The sequence below is a fragment of the Podarcis bocagei genome, assembly GCF_964188305.1.
Source record: "Podarcis bocagei genome assembly, chromosome: W".
NCBI lineage: Eukaryota > Metazoa > Chordata > Lepidosauria > Squamata > Lacertidae > Podarcis > Podarcis bocagei.
The window spans coordinates 36,451,066-36,467,910 of NC_138131.1; the positions used below are offsets into that span (position 1 = coordinate 36,451,066).

Consider the following 16,845-nt stretch of genomic DNA (forward strand, 5'->3'; position numbering starts at 1 on the left):
TTATTGTTCTTTCAGTGATGGAGATTTAAGGGGTCTGATAAAGGGACCTCATAGTGAATGCATAACCCTTGTATACCCCTCCTCATTTGTGATGTGCTAGTGATGTAGTGATGATGTATCAACGATGCTGCTTGAAGTGTATTCTGGGGGGAAGAAGGAAGTTTTAAAAGTTGACATTGCCCCATGCTCGGGGTTCTTACTCCTGGGCAGACCTGTGGTGCAACAGTAAGAATCATGGTCTACTGACCACTGTTTTGCTCCAAATTACCGGGCTGGGACTTCCTCCTTTTACTGACAGCATGGACCCATGGGGGACAAGTGCCCCGGTGAGCTAGGCTGTCAAGGAGTCACTCACCCTGGAATTTTTTCGCTTAACAGCCATTGGCGCCAATACAGAGCAGGCTTCCTAAACCTTGGCCCTCCAGCAGTTTTCAAACTACAGTGCCCATCATCCCTGACCACTAGACCTGCTAGCTAGGGACCATGGAGCTGTAGGCCAAAAGCATCAGGAGGGCCAAGGTTGAGGAAGCCTGATAGAGAGCTCTACCTCTCTTTCAAATCAGAGCCGGCAAAGGCGGTGGAGTTCCTGCGCGGATGCCTCGAGGCGGTTGGAGGATGGATGGCAGCTAACTGGTTGAGGTTGAATCCTGACAAGACTGAAGTTCTGTGGTGTGTGGGCGGGTGGGGGGGACTCCCTGGTCCTGAACGGGGCAACTGTGCCCCTGAAGGACCAGCTGCACAGTCTGGGGGTCATTTTGGACCCATGGAGGCACAGGTCTGTTCTGTGTCCAGGGCAGCTCTATTTGGGATGCAGGATAAGACCCTCCCTGCCCACGGACTCTCTTGCCAGAGTGGCGCATGCTCTTGTTATCTCCAGCTTGGACGACTGCAATGCGCTCTATGTGGGGCTACCTTACTGCAATTAATCCAGAATGTGGTAGCCAGACTGGGGGCCGTGAACAGCCGCAGAGACCACATAACACCAGTCTTGAAAGACCCGCATTGACTCCCAGTACGTTTCCGGGCACAATTCAAAGTGTTGGTGCTGACCTTGAAAGCCCTAAACAGCCCAGCAGATGAAACTTTCCTCTGGTTGTCAATATTAAGAGGATGCCAGCAAGATCAAACCTTTCTGTAAAATAAAGGATTTAAATCCAGTCTGACTGAGACCACATACCACCGGTCCCAAGAGATCTGCTTTGGCTCCCAGTACGTTTCCAAGCACAATTCATAGTGTCGGTGCTGACCTTGAAAGCCCTCAATGGCCTCGGCCCAGTAGACCTGAAGGAGCATCTCCACCCCGGACACCGGGGTCCCTCTCCCGAGGGCCTTCTGGCGCTTCCCTCCCTGCAAGAAGCCAAGTTACAGGGAAGCAGGCAGAGGGCCTTCTCGTGGTGACGGCCGCCCTGTGGAACGCCCTTCCATCAGATGTCAAAGAAATAAGCAATTATCTCACTTTTAAAAGACATCTGAAGGCAGCCCTGTTTAGGGAAGTTTTTAAATATTTAATGCTGTCTTGTGTTTTTAATATTTGGTTGGCAGCCACCCAGAGTGGCTGAGGATACCCAGACAGATGGGCAGGGTAGAAATAATAAATTATTATATATTATTATATATCCAAAGCCAACATGAAAGCATTCAAACTCTGACGGAACGGAGCGGCGCACACCTCTTCACAGCATAGACCCACCTTGTCCAGGCAAAGGTTCCCATGTCTCTCGGCAATAGCCTTTCGGAAGCCGTGAGACAGTGGATACAGCATGCTGTTATGCAGATGTTTTAGACTACAATTCCCATCATCCCCGACCACTGGTCCTGTTAGCTAGGGATCATGGGAGTTGTAGGCCAAAACATCGGGGGGGGGGGGCGCAGGTTGGGGGTGCCTGATATAAGCTTTTGTGTGCATGCACACTTCTTCAGATACACTGAAGCGGAAGTCCCCAGACCCTGATATACAGAGGGAGAAGTCCCCAGACCCTGCTATATAAGAGTAAGGAGAAGCCCCCAGACCCTGATATATAGTGGGAGGGTGAGTTGGGGTTTTTCTCCGAAGGGTAGTAGGAGTCAATGGGTATGGTCCACCTGCTGGCAACTGTGAATGACTGAAAAAACAAGGGATGGTACACAGATGACCTGAAATAGTTTTAGGATATGTAATGAGACACAGTCGTCCACAGGTTGACCATACCGATTGAGTCCTACTACCGTTCAGAGAAATACCCCGCCCCACCCTCCCTCTAAATATCAGGGTGTGGGGACTTCCGCTTCAGTGTATCTGAATAAGTCTGCCTGCACATGAAAGCTTAGACACAGAACAAACTGAGTTGGTCTCTAAAGTGACATTGGACAATTCCTGAATTAGGTGACGCTTTTACCATTACCGTGGTACCTTGGGACTCAAACGCCTCGGTTCCCAAATGCCGGAAACCCTGGGAGTGTTGGCCCTTAAAACTCTGCCTCACCTGCAAACAGTGCGCCAGGTTGCAGTAAGCGTCAGGAAAATCCGGCTTCAGTTTCAAGGCGGTGCGATACGAAGCAATTGCCTCTGGGATGTTTCCGGAATCCTAGAAAGGGAGGGATATTTCAGCAATTGCCACTAGCTTTTTTTCTCAACCATCAAAACCAAAGATGAAGAACAGACAGAAGGCACGATGATCCACACCTGGTAGACTTATAAAGTAACATTCAACAATCATTGGAATAGAACAGGGGTCGGCAAACTTTTTCAGCAGGGGGCCGTCCACTGTCCCTTAGACCTTGTGGGGGCCAGACTAGATTTTGGGGAGGGGGAAAAAGGAACGCATTCCTATGTCCCACAAATAACCCAGAGGTGCATTTTAAATAAAAGGACACATTATACTCGTGTCAAAACATGCCGACTCCCGGCTAGATTGAGAAGGCCATGGGGCCGTAGTTTGCCTCCCCATGCTATAGAATAATATTGAGTATCAGCATGTAAAAATTCAATAGAAACCTACTCTTAACAATTACAATAAATTGTAATTAATCGTACAATAAATGAATATTACAATGAATGATTATTGTAATTGATCATAGAATAAATGTTACAATAAATGGTTATAAAACAATGGCAAGTCACAGTGTCTACAATAGCCGCAGCGAGAATCTTAACAGACAAAGGATGGAAAGGAGAATCCCATCCCTACTAAGTTGGCGTAGCTAGCAAAAAGGCTAAAATACGCAGAATTAGCAAGATTATAATACAGGCAGAATTACGAGAGGTTTTGGAAGAAACATTTCATAGAGAACAGGACACTTGCAGAGTACAGTGGTACCTCTGGATGTGAATGGGATCCGTTCCGGAGCCCCGTTCGCATCCTGAAGCGAATGCAACCCGCATCTGCACGTCGCAATTCGCCGCTTCTGCGCATGACATCATTTTGAGGGTCTGTGCATGCGGCGAAACCCGCAAGTAACGTGCTCCGTTACTTCTGGGTCACTGCGGAGCGCAACCCAAAAATATTCATCCTGAAGCATATTTAACCCGAGATAGGACTGTATTGTCTAAATTTACAGGGGTGCCCAAATTTTCCCAAAGAGGGCCAGATTTGACATGAGGGCGGGGCAAATTTGTTGAGCTGTTTTAGGATTTAACCCCAAGGTTGTTGAGCTCTTTTTAGGATTGAAGTTGTTGAGCATTTGGGGGGGGGGTTGCCCCAGTAAGTAAACCAGGTTACGCTCCCTGGCCACACGCTGGACATGTGTGGTCTAAAAAAAAATGTTGGGAAAATTTAAATTCTTTGGCAGGTGTGGATTGACAAAGGACAGCAGGAAATATGACAAAACCAATGCATTTTGAGATCTAGGAGAGACGAGCAAAAGGGCGCCATCGGAAATGTGACGTAGGGGTGATTGGAAGTCACAATGAGATTTTTGGGTGTGGAACTCCACCATACTTTCCGTCTATATAAGCCACCCTCTATTTGGGGGGGCTCAAATTTAAGAAAATGAGCCATTCACCCACCCAATCACCCATATAAGACCTCCCCCCCCCCACATTTTTATTTCAAAGTAAAAATAGCAATTTTTTCATTTTCCTTTTAAAAAAATTATTTACAAACAAACACATAGACACAAAACAAAATTCGTATTACCCTACCACCCAAAATTTCAGACATTAAAACCACCCTTGTGGCTTCCCTCCACCGCCCCTCACCCTCCTATATAATATTTCACATTGCCATTTTTATTTCCCCCCTATTTATTTATTTATTTATTTTTGATTTCATTTTACATGCTAGTTGCCGTACATTTTCAACACTATACATTACATATATGGATTCCCCACATCTAACCCTATACACAACTCAGCATTTACCCAAATACCCACGTGACTTCCTTCACTCACATTCACATTGCAATTTTTATCTAAATTTATATTTCTTAACTCTTTTAACTTACTATTTATTATTATTATAAACCAGATTTACAAACATTAAACCAAACATATCAACATGTTAGTTTTTGAACAGTACTTGAACACATAATCTTCAAACCATTTCCATTATATTTTTATTTTCCAGTTTGATTGGTACCTTATTACTGCACTTGACCTTGCCAGTTCTATAAATTCAATTAGTTTCTTTATCCAGTCATCCTTTGTGGGTATATATTTCCTGTTCCAGTTTTGTGCAAGGAGTAGCCTTGCTGCAGCTGTCGCGTATAAGAATAATATCTTCCCATCTTGTGGTATTTCTTTACCTCTTATACTCAGTAAATATGCCTCTGGTTTTCCCCTCTAAATTAATTCTGATCATCTTTTTTATTTCCTCATGAATTTTTTTAACGTTTCTGTAGCCCCACCATAAACGTATCGGCGTGCCCTCTGCCTCCTCACACTTCCAGCATAAATTCCAATTCTCCCCTTTTTCTTTTTGTGCCCCATCTCGGTTTGGGACGGCTTTTGCCAGTTGTTTTCCTTTTGTAAAAACTAAGATTCCCCTGCTGCCCCCCCCCCAGTTTTTTTTAAAAAATAGATTTAGCAGAGACACAAAGCTTACCTTATGGATGGAAGCGAGGTTGCTGTGGGCATCGGCAAACGCAGGATTTATCTGGATTGCTCTTGTGTAGCATTGCAGAGCTCCCTGGACGTCTTGCATTTCCTTCAAGGTGTTCCCCATGTTGGAATAGGCGTCTGCAAAAGTGGGGCTGATTCTGACATGGAGGGCGAGAGAAAAAGTGCCATTTTGGTACAAAAATACTCTGAAGTTACGCTGGAAATGTAAGGGTCAAGAAGGCTCTTTCTATCCTATACGGTGGTCTTTAGGGCAGTTCATTAAAAAAAAACTTTTTTAAAAAATGCCTTCTCCAAAGCCTTCACAAAATAGGAAAACGTCCAAGAAAACAGCTATTTTCATGGAGGGTTGAGATATTAACTGATATGCACAAAATTTCAGATATAGCTATATAATCCCTAGTGTAGTAAGATAAGACCTTGGGAGCAGGCATCTTCAAAAAAGTGTTTTTTATGAACCACCCTAGTGGTCATGTGAGACAGTGAGACCTTGGTTCTCAAATGTTTTTTATACAGGTTTCTTTATACAGAAGGTTTTTTATACAGAAAGGTTCAGCATTGTGGCATCCTCTTCATACGGACAAGCAGCACTTTCCTTTTGGGAAATTCCATGCTCCTCAATTCTGGCAATTATTAATCACTCTCAATTCCACCCTAATAATTGCCACCTGCCCGGATTTTAACTTGTCTGAATTAATTTTTATTTGAATTACTTGATGTCTGCTTTTAGGCTCGTTGTGTTGTTTTTATGATGTTAGCTGCTCTGAGCCCAGCCTTGGCCGGCGAGGGTGGGATACAAACAAAAACAAATTATTATTATTATTATTACTACTACTCAAACGCTTTGGTTCCCAAATGCCGAAAACCCAGAAAAAGTGTTCCAGTTTCCAGGCGTTTTTCGGAAGCCAAACATCAAATTTGGCTGTCAGCTATTCTTTCTGGGGCGCCTGCACCAATCAAACAGACTTCGGGAACAGATTAAGTTTGGTGCTTTGGTTTTTGCAATTTATGTGGTGTTTTTGTTTCGGAGGCTTTTTTGGTTCATTTGTTTTTGCGACTGTGCGGATCCCAGTTTAGTTACTGATTGATTGATTGATTGATTGATTGATTGAGTGATTGCAGAAACGGATAGAAGCCCCGGTCCCCATCCGAACAATGACTATCATCAGTGCAGGTGAGGAAAAAAAATAATTTTCATTTTTATCATTTACAAGACTGTTGTATTTATTTTAGAGTACAGTACATGGATGACTGCTTTCATTTTAGGGATCAGTGGTCTCGTTAGATAGTAAAATTCATGTTAAATGGCTGTTTTAGGGATTGTTTTTCAAAGTCTGGTACGGATTAATCCGTTTTGCATGACTTTCTATGGGAAAGTGCACCTTGGTTTTGGAACACATTCAGTTTGAGAACCAAGGTACCACTGTATAATTAACTGGGGGGGGGGAGAGAACATTTGTGTAAAAACCAGAAGCCTTTCTAATAGGTTTAACGGGTGAAGAAATACCAAGAGACCTAAAAAGACATTGTATTCTATTTATGCCAGAATGTTCTTAGCCCGGATGTGGAAGGAAGAGAAGGTCCCAACAAAAGAAGAGTGGATTATCAAAATGACTGTGAAGATCAGACATCAAGATGATAGGAAATTTAAGCAAAGAAAAAAGTTAAAAGGACAAAATGGGGAAAATAATGAAGATGAAATGTGAAAAAGCATGGTGCAAAAACCTTAAGGATATAACCATCGTTAGTTCAAAGATGGCAAAATTAAGGGAGAATGAGATAGGCAGGAGAAGTAAATATTTAAAAAACCAGAAGAGGGAAGCTGGGGGAGATTGGGATTCATCTATGCTGTCTGCAAGAATGATGTTTGTGTTGAATATAAAATGCTAAAACTTAATAAAAACTATTTATATATATAAAAAAAATTAAACAAGAATGGGAAAAATTTATTGAATACCTTAAAGATACATATTTAGAAATAATAATAATAATAATAATAATAATAATAATAATAATAATTGTATCCCGCCCTCCCTGGCCGAAACCGGTCTTAGGGCAGCTAACATCAAATATATAACATTAGTATAAAATCAAACAATAATTAAATTACCTCCTAAAAACAAATCGGGATCAAATTAAAATCGAATTAGATGGTTTTCCACAGGCAGGATTGATATAACATTGATGAAGCCAAAGTAGCAAATAAGGAAATGGAATAGAACGAATCATTGTAATTACATGCAAGAAAAGATGGCAAAATATGGAAACGGGGGGTGGGGGAGAGTCCAAGGGGTTTGTATAATCCCAGTATTGTATATATTGAAAATGTTTGGAGTGTATGGAAATAAAATGATAAAATAAAAAACTGAATAATAATAATAATAATAATAATAATAATAATAATAATAATAATAATAATAAATTTTATTTATATCCTGCCCTCCCCAGCCGAAGCCGGGCTCAGGGCGGCTAACAACAATCAAAATAGTCCAACATTTTAAAACATTCATTATAAAATTAATTAAATCAAATTAAAATCAAATTAATGGCAACCATCAAGCAAAATTCTGTGCAGGTTGCCAGAGGAGGGAGTCAGTCTGCGCCCTGACCAAAGGCCTGGTGGAACAGCTCTGTCTTGCAGGCCCTACGGAAGGATGTCAGGTCCCACAGGGCCCTAGTCTCTTGTGACAGAGCGTTCCACCAGATTGGAGCCGCAGCCGAGAAGGCCCTGGCTCTAGTTGAGGCCAACCTAACCTCTCTGTGACCTGGGATCTTTAGGGTGTTTTTATTTGCAGACCGTAAATTTCTCTGTGGGACATACCAGGAGAGGCAGTCCCATAGGTACGAGGGTCCTAGGCCGTATAGGGCTTTAAAGGTTAAAACCAGCACCTTAAACCTGATCCTGTACTCCACCGGGAGCCAGTGCAGCTGGTACAGCACCGGATGGATATGATCTCGCAGCGAAGACCCCGTAAGGAGTCTCGCCGCGGCATTCTGCACCTGCTGGAGTTTCTGGGTCAGTCTCAAGGGCAGCCCCACGTAGAGCGAGTTACAATAATCCAGTCTGGAGGTGACCGTCGCGTGGATCACAGTGGCTAGGTCAGGGTGAGAGAGATAAGGAGCCAACTGCTTAGCTTGGCGGAGATGAAAAAATGCCGCCTTTGTTATAGCTGTAATCTGCGCCTCCATGGAAAGGGAGGTGTCGAAGATTACACCCAAACTCTTAACGGACGATGCTGGCACTAATTGCACCCATGCAAGAGATGGGAGTTGCCCCCTCAATCCCATATCGCTCCGTCCCAGCCAGAGGACCTCTGTCTTCGAAGGATTTAACTTCAACCGGCTCCCGCGTAACCATCCAGCCACAGCTTCCAGACATCTGGTCAGTGTATCTGGGGCCGAGTAAGGATGGCCATCCATCAACAGATAGAGTTGGGTGTCATCGGCATACTGATGGCAACCCAGCCCAAAACTCCGGACAAGCTGGGCGAGGGGGCGCATAAAGATGTTAAAAAGCATCGGGGAGAGTATCGCACTCTGAGGCACTCCACACACCAAGGAGTGGCGCGATGACAATTCCCCCCCAAGCGCCACCCTCTGTCCCCGACCGGAGAGAAACGAGCGCAGCCATTGAAGGACTGTGCCCTGGATCCCCACGTCGGCAAGGCGGTGGTCCAGAAGTTCGTGATCGACCATGTCGAAGGCTGCTGACAGGTCTAGAAGAATCAGCAGCCCCGACCCGCCTCGATCCAGCTGCCTGCGGAGATCATCTGTTAGGGCGACCAGAGCCGTCTCGGTCCCATGACCAGCGCGGAAGCCGGACTGGAATGGATCGAGAGCAGATGTTTCATCCAGAAACCTACCAAGCTGTTCAGCAACCGCTCTCTCAATCACCTTACCCAGGAATGGAAGATTCGAAACCGGGCGGTAATTGGATAGATCTAAAGGATCTAATGATGTTTTCTTTAAGAGCAGACACACCACTGCCTCCTTCAGTTCCCCTGGGAATATCCCAGTGCCAAGGGACAAATTGATGATATCCCCCAGGGGGGCCCGCACCTCGTCTGGACACGCTCTAATCAGCCAGGACGGGCACGGGTCAAGAGGACAGGTGGTGGGCTTTCCAGCTCGGAGGAGTCTGTCCACATCGGCTGGGGATATCCGGTCAAAGTGGTCCAATACTGGACCCGAGGACAGTCGAGGGGCCTCCAGTTCCTTTATTGTATCCAAATTGGCAGGGAGGTCATGGCGGAGCAACAAGACCTTCTCCGCAAAAAAGCTCGCAAATGCCTCGCAGCTGTGTGTCGAATTGTTATTTAAATTTGGCTGTCCTTCAAGGGACAAAAAATAAAATAAAAATAAAAATAAAAAATAAAAAACCTAAAAGAAAAAGAGAAAGTGCTTTATCCACAAGAGGAGAGCTTTCCCACAGGCACCAGACCAGCGCATGAGGAGTAATAATAATTATTATTAACAACAACAATAATTTATTATTTATACCCAGCCACTCTGGGCGGCTTCCAGCAAAAGATTAAAATACAGTAAGGAGGAGCTCTTTCAATCTATTTTCCCCATGGCTTTGGAAGCTCACCTGATGGCCTCCTTGTAGTGCATGAGGGCCTCCTGGAGCTTCCCCTGCTGTTGCAAAACACTGGCTAAATTTGAATGCGCAGCTGCAAACTCCGGGAAGACCTGCGGGGAAGAAGCTCACTCTTAGTTTCCCTGAGAAGCATTCTAAAGAGACGGAGGCCGCTCTTTGAGGCTCAAAGGTTGTGGGCGTGAAATAAATCCTCATTTGGATTGACTTGCAAAAATTAAGGAGGAGGAGGAACCTATGGACTGCCTTTTTAGCATGCATAGGAAATACTGTTGGGAGATCAGACTGTCAAATGACCAATGCCGTATTTTAAAGAGCCCCTCTTTGATGCTCAAATGTGGCAGGGGCTGGCTGCAAAATAAATCACCGTTTGGAATGATTTGTGGTAATGATAATAATAATAATAATAATAATAATAATAATAATAATAATAATAATAATAATAATAATAATGGGCCTATGAACTGCCTTTTTCGTACGCATAGGAAATACTGTTAGAAAATAAGACTGTCAGGGGTCAAGCTCAGCCGACACAGAGAACAGCATGTGCCCAGCTTTTATTTCAATTTCTGTACCGTTCCTTAACACCTTGCATTGTTCTTCTGATGAAAAAGCAGATTTTTGGTCATTCCAGGAGGCCTAGGAATATAAAAAGGGGGACAGACCCTCTTCCTTCCAAAAGGGACTTATCGGACCATGCTTTGTCGAGCCTCAAAATGCTACTTCACTTTCACTTCTTCACCATTATTTCCGTTATTGATCAAGAAAAATTTGATCGGCGATTTTTAAAAAGACCCAGACTAGGAGTCCAGGGTACGCATGCCTAACCCTTATATGTCAATTTAATTGTTGTAATTCTCCACGCACGTACCTCAAGAGCTTTCCGGTAGAGGCGGACAGCCTTCTCGATATTCCCTTGTTCTCGCTTGATGTTCGCCAGGTTATTAAGAGAATCCGCGTGAGTCGGACATAAACGGAGAGCTGTATTGTAGCATTCCTCGGCTTCGGCAACCTTCGAAACACAAAACAGAGTTTTTACACGAATATTAGTATGTCTTTCACAGGAGCCCAAAAGGCTGCTCTGTGATGTGATGGCTGGATTGAGGTTTGATACGGCCCCTCAGCTCCTGACGGTAACTTGGTATTAGAGCGGTTCATAAAAAACTCTTTTTTTGAAAATGCCTGCTCCAAAGTTCTTCTCTTACCAACAGTAGAGATTATATAGCTATATCTGGAATGGCATGCATATCAGTTAATATCTTTTATATATATATGCCAGCTGTCCTTTGTCAACAACCAATTGTTGCTGTTTTTTATATTGAATATATGCTATATGGTAACTGTTGCACCTCATAGGTAACTCAAGCCTTCTGCACGTCACAAAAGATGTATTTTATCAAAGTCATTGTTGAACTGAAATACAATTAAGAAGTATATTAATAGTGAAATGCAATTAAGAAGAAGCATATTAACAGTAAAACCCCACAATTGTTGAGCCTTTTTTAAGGATTTGACCCCAGAGGTGCTGACCTTTTTTTAGGATTAAAGTTCTTGAGCTTTTTGGGGGGAAGTTTTGCCCTAGTAAATAAACCGCCACGAGGGCCGGATTAAATCGACCAGAGGGCCAGATTAGGCCCCTGAACTGGACTTTGGACATGCCTGGTCTAAAAGAACATTGGGAAAATTTAAATTCTTTGGCAGGATAGCAGGAAATATGACAAAACCAATGCATTTTGAGATCTAGGAGAGATGGGTGGAAGGCCCCCAAAGTGGACTTTGGACATGCTTGGTTTAGGGGATCATAAATACAAGAGCAGACTAATCCGATTCAAACTCTCTTTCCCGCACACTTACCGTCTTTTGCAAGATGTATTTAAGGAAGACAGTAAGGGAAATGGTTTTGGTCATACTAAATCAAAATTAAGAGACAGAGTTGCTAGATAGTAAAAGAAAATCATTGCCAAAAACGTATAAGAATGGCATACAAAGGATGAAGAAGTTAAGTCGGTTATGATTAAATGGGCTCAAGATTTTGGTCATAACATTGAATTAGATAAGTGGGAAAGATTATGGGCAAAAACAATTTATTGAATGTACAGCACTAATTAAAAATTTAATGAAGGTGACGTATAGGTGGTATTTGACGCCGACTAAACTTGCTAAAATATATATAACTCAAGATAAGGCACGCTAGAAATGCAAGGAGAAGGAAGGGAATTTCGTCCATAGGTGGTGGATGTGCACTAAAGTCAAAGTCTACTGGGATATGATTTACAAAGAATTGAAAAAGATCTTTAAATATACTGTTATTAAAAAAACCAGAGGCTAATTTTTGAAAGTGATTTACAAATGCTAAAGTAAATTGTTTTAAGTAGAGTAAGAAGGTAAATAGGGCGATATATGTTCAGGTAGGCAGCTGTGGTGGTCTAACGCAGTTGAAATATATAAAAAATATATAAATTGTCCAGTAGCACATTGCAGACCAACTCAGTTTGGTCTTGGTAGAAGCTTTTGTATCTGAAGAAGTGGACCTGCATACAAAAAATTATACCAAGAAGAAGCCAAGTTTAGCAAGCCCTGTTTAGGGAAGCTTTTAATGTTTGACGGACTATTGTATTTTAATATTTTGTCGCCAAGAGTGGCTGGGGAAACCCAGCCAGATAGGCGGGGTATAAATATTATTATTATTATTATTATTATTATTATTATTATTATTATTATCATCATCATCATCATCAGGTGCTACTGGACAATTTTTAAAGGGTGATATAGAAATGCTAAGAGGATCGTGACTGCTTAAGAAAGCCAGGGAGTGGGAGCGGGGGAGGGGGGAGGGGAGTCGACGCTTGGTATGAGCAAAGTTGTATGTGACGATATGACAAAGGAAAAAATAAAAGAGGACTTCTTCTAGGTTCTGTACCCCAAATCCCCCCCCCCCAAAGAGCCCAATTTCGAGGTCACCATCATCCGGAAGGCTTTTTTCAGCAAACCCTCTGACATACAGAAAGCAAAAGGGACCGGTTTCATTTTCTTTTTTTAATTTTTATTTTATTTATAACATAGTCCACAACAACTCATACATACAAACAGACCCACCACCATTGACTAATTATCAAAATTAAACTCCTATCCCCTTACACAAAGAAAACATAACATAAAAATAAAAGACTTTATTCTGTTAAATGGCCGCCTTATTTACCTCTTGTATACTATTTCTTTTGTATGGGATTATTACAATTTTTCCTAATTATGACTTAAACCACAAAGTCTCCTGTAGAAATTAATTGAAACAAGTCCAAGTGTATATTTTGGGGCACTGTTTGGTAAAGTATTCTCTGCATTTTCCCCATTCCTTTTGGAATTCTTGTCTGGGTTGTGCCCTAATTGTCTCTGTTAATCTGGCCAATTCAGCATGGTGTAAAAGCCTAAGAAAAAGCTAAACAACTTCAATCCTAAAAAAAGTTCAACAATTTAAACCCTAAGAAAAGAGCTCAACAACTTCAATCCTTAAAAAAAGTAAACAACTTTGGTCGGCCCTTATGGCCCTTCACTTCATCAAATCTGGCCCTCTTTGAAAAAAGTTTGGACACCACTGCCTAATAGGAAAGTTTCTGTATTTTTTTTTCACAGGCCCACCAGAAATGTATAAGTGTCCCTTCTTCTTTACTGCACCTCCAGCACAGTTTTTTTGTTTTATACATTTTAGCTATTTTGGCAGGTGTTAAGTACCATCTATAAAACATCTTTTATATAGATGTTCCCCCCACCCCAAGGCAAAAGGGACCAGTTTCTTACGCTGCCTTTCTCTTTCAGCGCGTTGGCCAGGTTGCAGTAGGCGTCAGGGAAGTGGGGCTGGAGCTCAATGGCCCTCTTGTAGGTATCGATTGCCAGATCGATCAGCCCCTGTTCGTAATACACACATGCCAGGTTGCCGTGGACAACAGCGTGGTTGGGACTCAGGCTCAGGGCCCGTAGGTAGGCTGCAACGGCTCTGAAATGAGATCAAGGACTGGTTCAGTTTCATTGTCACCAGGGTGGATAAAAATCTGTTTTTTAAAAAATAAAATGCTTTGGGAGGACGATTAAGAGGATCGAGGCGGGCCGGGACTGCTGATTCTTTTAGATTTGTTAGCGGCCTTCGACATGGTCGATCACAAACTTTTGGACCACCGCCTTGCCAACGTGGGGATTCAGGGCACAGTCAGACAATGGCTGTGCTCCTTTATCTCAGGTCGGGGACAGAGGGTGGCGCTAGGGAGGGAGTTGTCGCTGCGGCACTCCTTGTTGTGTGGAGTGCCGCAGGGCACAATCCTTTCCCAGATGCTTTTCAATATCTTTATGCGCCCCCTTGCCCAGATTGTCTGGAGTTTAGGGCTGAGTTGTCGTCAATATGCTGATGACACCCAACTTTATCTGTCAATGGACTCGGCCCCAGACACACTGACCAGATGCTTGGAAGCCGTGGCTGGGTGGCTGCGTGGGAGCCAGTTGAAGTTAAATCCTTCGAAGACAGAGGTCCTCTGGCTGGGTCAGGACAACATGGGGTTGGGGGGCCAACTCCCATCTCTTGTGGGGGCGCAATTAGTGCCAGAGCCTTCTGTCAAGAGCTTGGGTGTAACCTTCGATGCCTCTCTTTCCATGGAGGCACAGGTTGCAGCCACAGCAAAGGTGGCATTTTTCCACCTCCGCCGTATTAAGGAATTGGTTCCTTACCTTTCTCGCCCTGATCTGGCCAGTGATCCATGCGATGGTCACCTCCAGGCTTGATTATTTTAACTCGCTCTATGCTTAGACTCACTCTGACACCCTATATGGGATTTGGTATATAAATTTTCCCGTGGCTTTTTTTGCTGGCCCATGTAGCACCAGCATGGATAGCTGGCTTGGGTGAATAGCTGATGTTTCCTCCCTTTGTAGTCTTGATGAGGCTGCATTTTAAGCTGTATTTTAATTAACTGGGGTTTTTTTCTATTCTATTTTATTGTAATTTATATTTGGTGTTAGCCGCCCTGAGCCCGGCCCTGGCCAGTGAGAGCGGGGTAGAAATAAATAAATAAATAAATAATTCGGGGAAGAATTATTTGTTTTAAGTTTTTCATGTGTGCGAAAACTCAGTCCAAGTTTTTCTTGGGGAAAAAATGTTTCAGCACATCAGTTAAGCAACATGGATACATATGCTACCATGTTACTGTTTTAGTGAAATAAATTGCTTAAATTGTTATGAAGGAATGACCGCTCCCCGCTTAAAATGGGGGGCGCCCTTTGCGTGGACACGTGCAGCCCCTAGATCTGGAGCGGCTCCAACAGCATAGGCTTGGCTTTGCCTTCCCTCAGGTGAGATACCTGGAGGTCTCCACCTACCTCAGTCAGTTGTCCAATCCCACCTGGGGGAAGCGTTGCCAAGGAGACCAGGCCAGGTAGGGGAGGGATTACCTGCCCACACAATAGAGGGAGGATCTTACCTAGGAATCCACACTTGGCTCCAGAGCTTCTCCCACCCTACCCACCCTCAGTTAAGGTCTTATTTTGCAGGTTAACTTTTCTTCACAGGTTTTGCAGGTTAACTTTTCTTCACAGGTATGCGGGCGCTGCTACGTTAAGGTCGCTGTTAAAGGGCCGGAAAGGAATTTCCCTGCATTGGCAGGTTTCGCCTTTCCCGTAGCAAAACGTCACAACTTTGGCGGTATCAGGCCTTGGGCGGAATCCTTTTGTCCATCTTCCTCTTGCGGCGGCGATACCAGGGTTCCCCGTTAAAGGGGTTTTCTGGAGGGAGGCTTTGGCCGTACACCGAAAGGTCGTCATTGCTCCCTCCTGCGGCGGCGTTACGGGGGCGGCCATCTCTGCTTGAACATATGTTCTCCAGAGCCGGCCCATCCCCCCCCACACACTGGATAACCCTGATGCTCCCTAGGTCCCCGGCTGGGGACCGGGGAGGGAGAACGCCCAATGCCTGAGCCAAGGTCTACCCACATTTGAAATTTAATAAAGTTGTGGCCAATTTAATCCCATAGCACGTTGTCTTGAGTCGTTATTCACATGACGGGGGGACCGTGCAGGATCTGGGGACTCCGCCTGTCCACGCAAATGTTTCTTTTCTCCTTCCAATCAAGTACAGCAGAAAAGTTGTTCAAATAAAAAGTGTTCACTTATTAAAACTCACCATCATTTCGTCACAATCGGGCTGTATATAGCAGAACCAAATCATTTTGATATAACTGTAGAAAAGACTCTGAAGTTAGGATTCCAAAAAGGAAACCTGCCTCCGATTGTCAATATTAAGAGGATGCCAGCAAGGCTGAACCTTCCGGTAAAAGGGGGATTTAAATCAAGTCTTATGGATTTGGGATTTAAATCAATTTGCTTTAAATAAAATCAACCCTCTAGGCAACAATGGGAGTTAGTTTGGGTATGGGTGCAACCACTAAACTGAGAATATAAGACGTAATGTGATTATACGCAAAACCAATAAAAAACATTTATATAAAAAAGAGAATATAAGCTCTATGCCTATTTGCTTACCTGTCAAATATACGCGCCTCCTTCAAGACGTTCCCCAGATTAATGTAAGCATCCAGGAAGTTGGGGTCCAGGGTCACCGCCTGAAAATATTTAAGATAATAGATTTTTGTTACTAATACAGTCATACCTCAGGTTGAAGTAGCTGCGGGTTAAGCATTTTCGGGTTGTGCTCCGTGGCGACCTAGAAGTAACAGAGCCCGTTACTTCCGGGTTCTGCAGCTTGCGCACGTGCAGACACTCAAAATGATGCCACACGCATCTACGGAAGCAGCAAATTGTGACCCGAGCATAGAATCATAGAATAGAATCATAGAATCATAGAGTTGGAAGAGACCACAAGGGCCATCGAGTCCAACCCCCTGCCAAGCAGGAAACACCATCAGAGCACTCCTGACATATGGTTGTCAAGCCTCTGCTTAAAGACCTCCAAAGTAGGAGACTCCACCACACTCCTTGGCAGCAAATTCCACTGTCGAACAGCTCTTACTGTCAGGAAGTTCTTCCTAATGTTTAGGTGGAATCTTCTTTCTTGTAGTTTGGATCCATTGCTCCGTGTCCGCTTCTCCGGAGCAGCAGAAAACAACCTTTCTCCCTCCTCTATGTGACATCCTTTTATATATTTGAACATGGCTATCATATCACCCCTTAACCTCCTCTTCTCCAGGCTAAACATGCCCAGCTCCCTTAGCCGTTC

General features: G+C 43.8%; 1 protein-coding gene across 1 annotated transcript; it reads right to left on the reverse strand.

The window, feature by feature from the left end:
• Positions 1-2,458: 2,458 nt before the first annotated feature.
• On the reverse strand, positions 2,459-16,276 carry LOC308578185 (uncharacterized protein; the record flags this gene model as incomplete). The annotated part of the gene is made up of 7 exons (XM_081178439.1): positions 2,459-2,462; positions 2,509-2,564; positions 5,022-5,175; positions 9,627-9,727; positions 10,504-10,644; positions 13,428-13,623; positions 16,152-16,276. 7 exons carry the CDS (start codon positions 16,274-16,276, stop codon positions 2,459-2,461), a joined length of 777 nt encoding a protein of 258 aa, XP_081034565.1.
• Between the last annotated feature and the right edge of the window lie 569 nt (positions 16,277-16,845).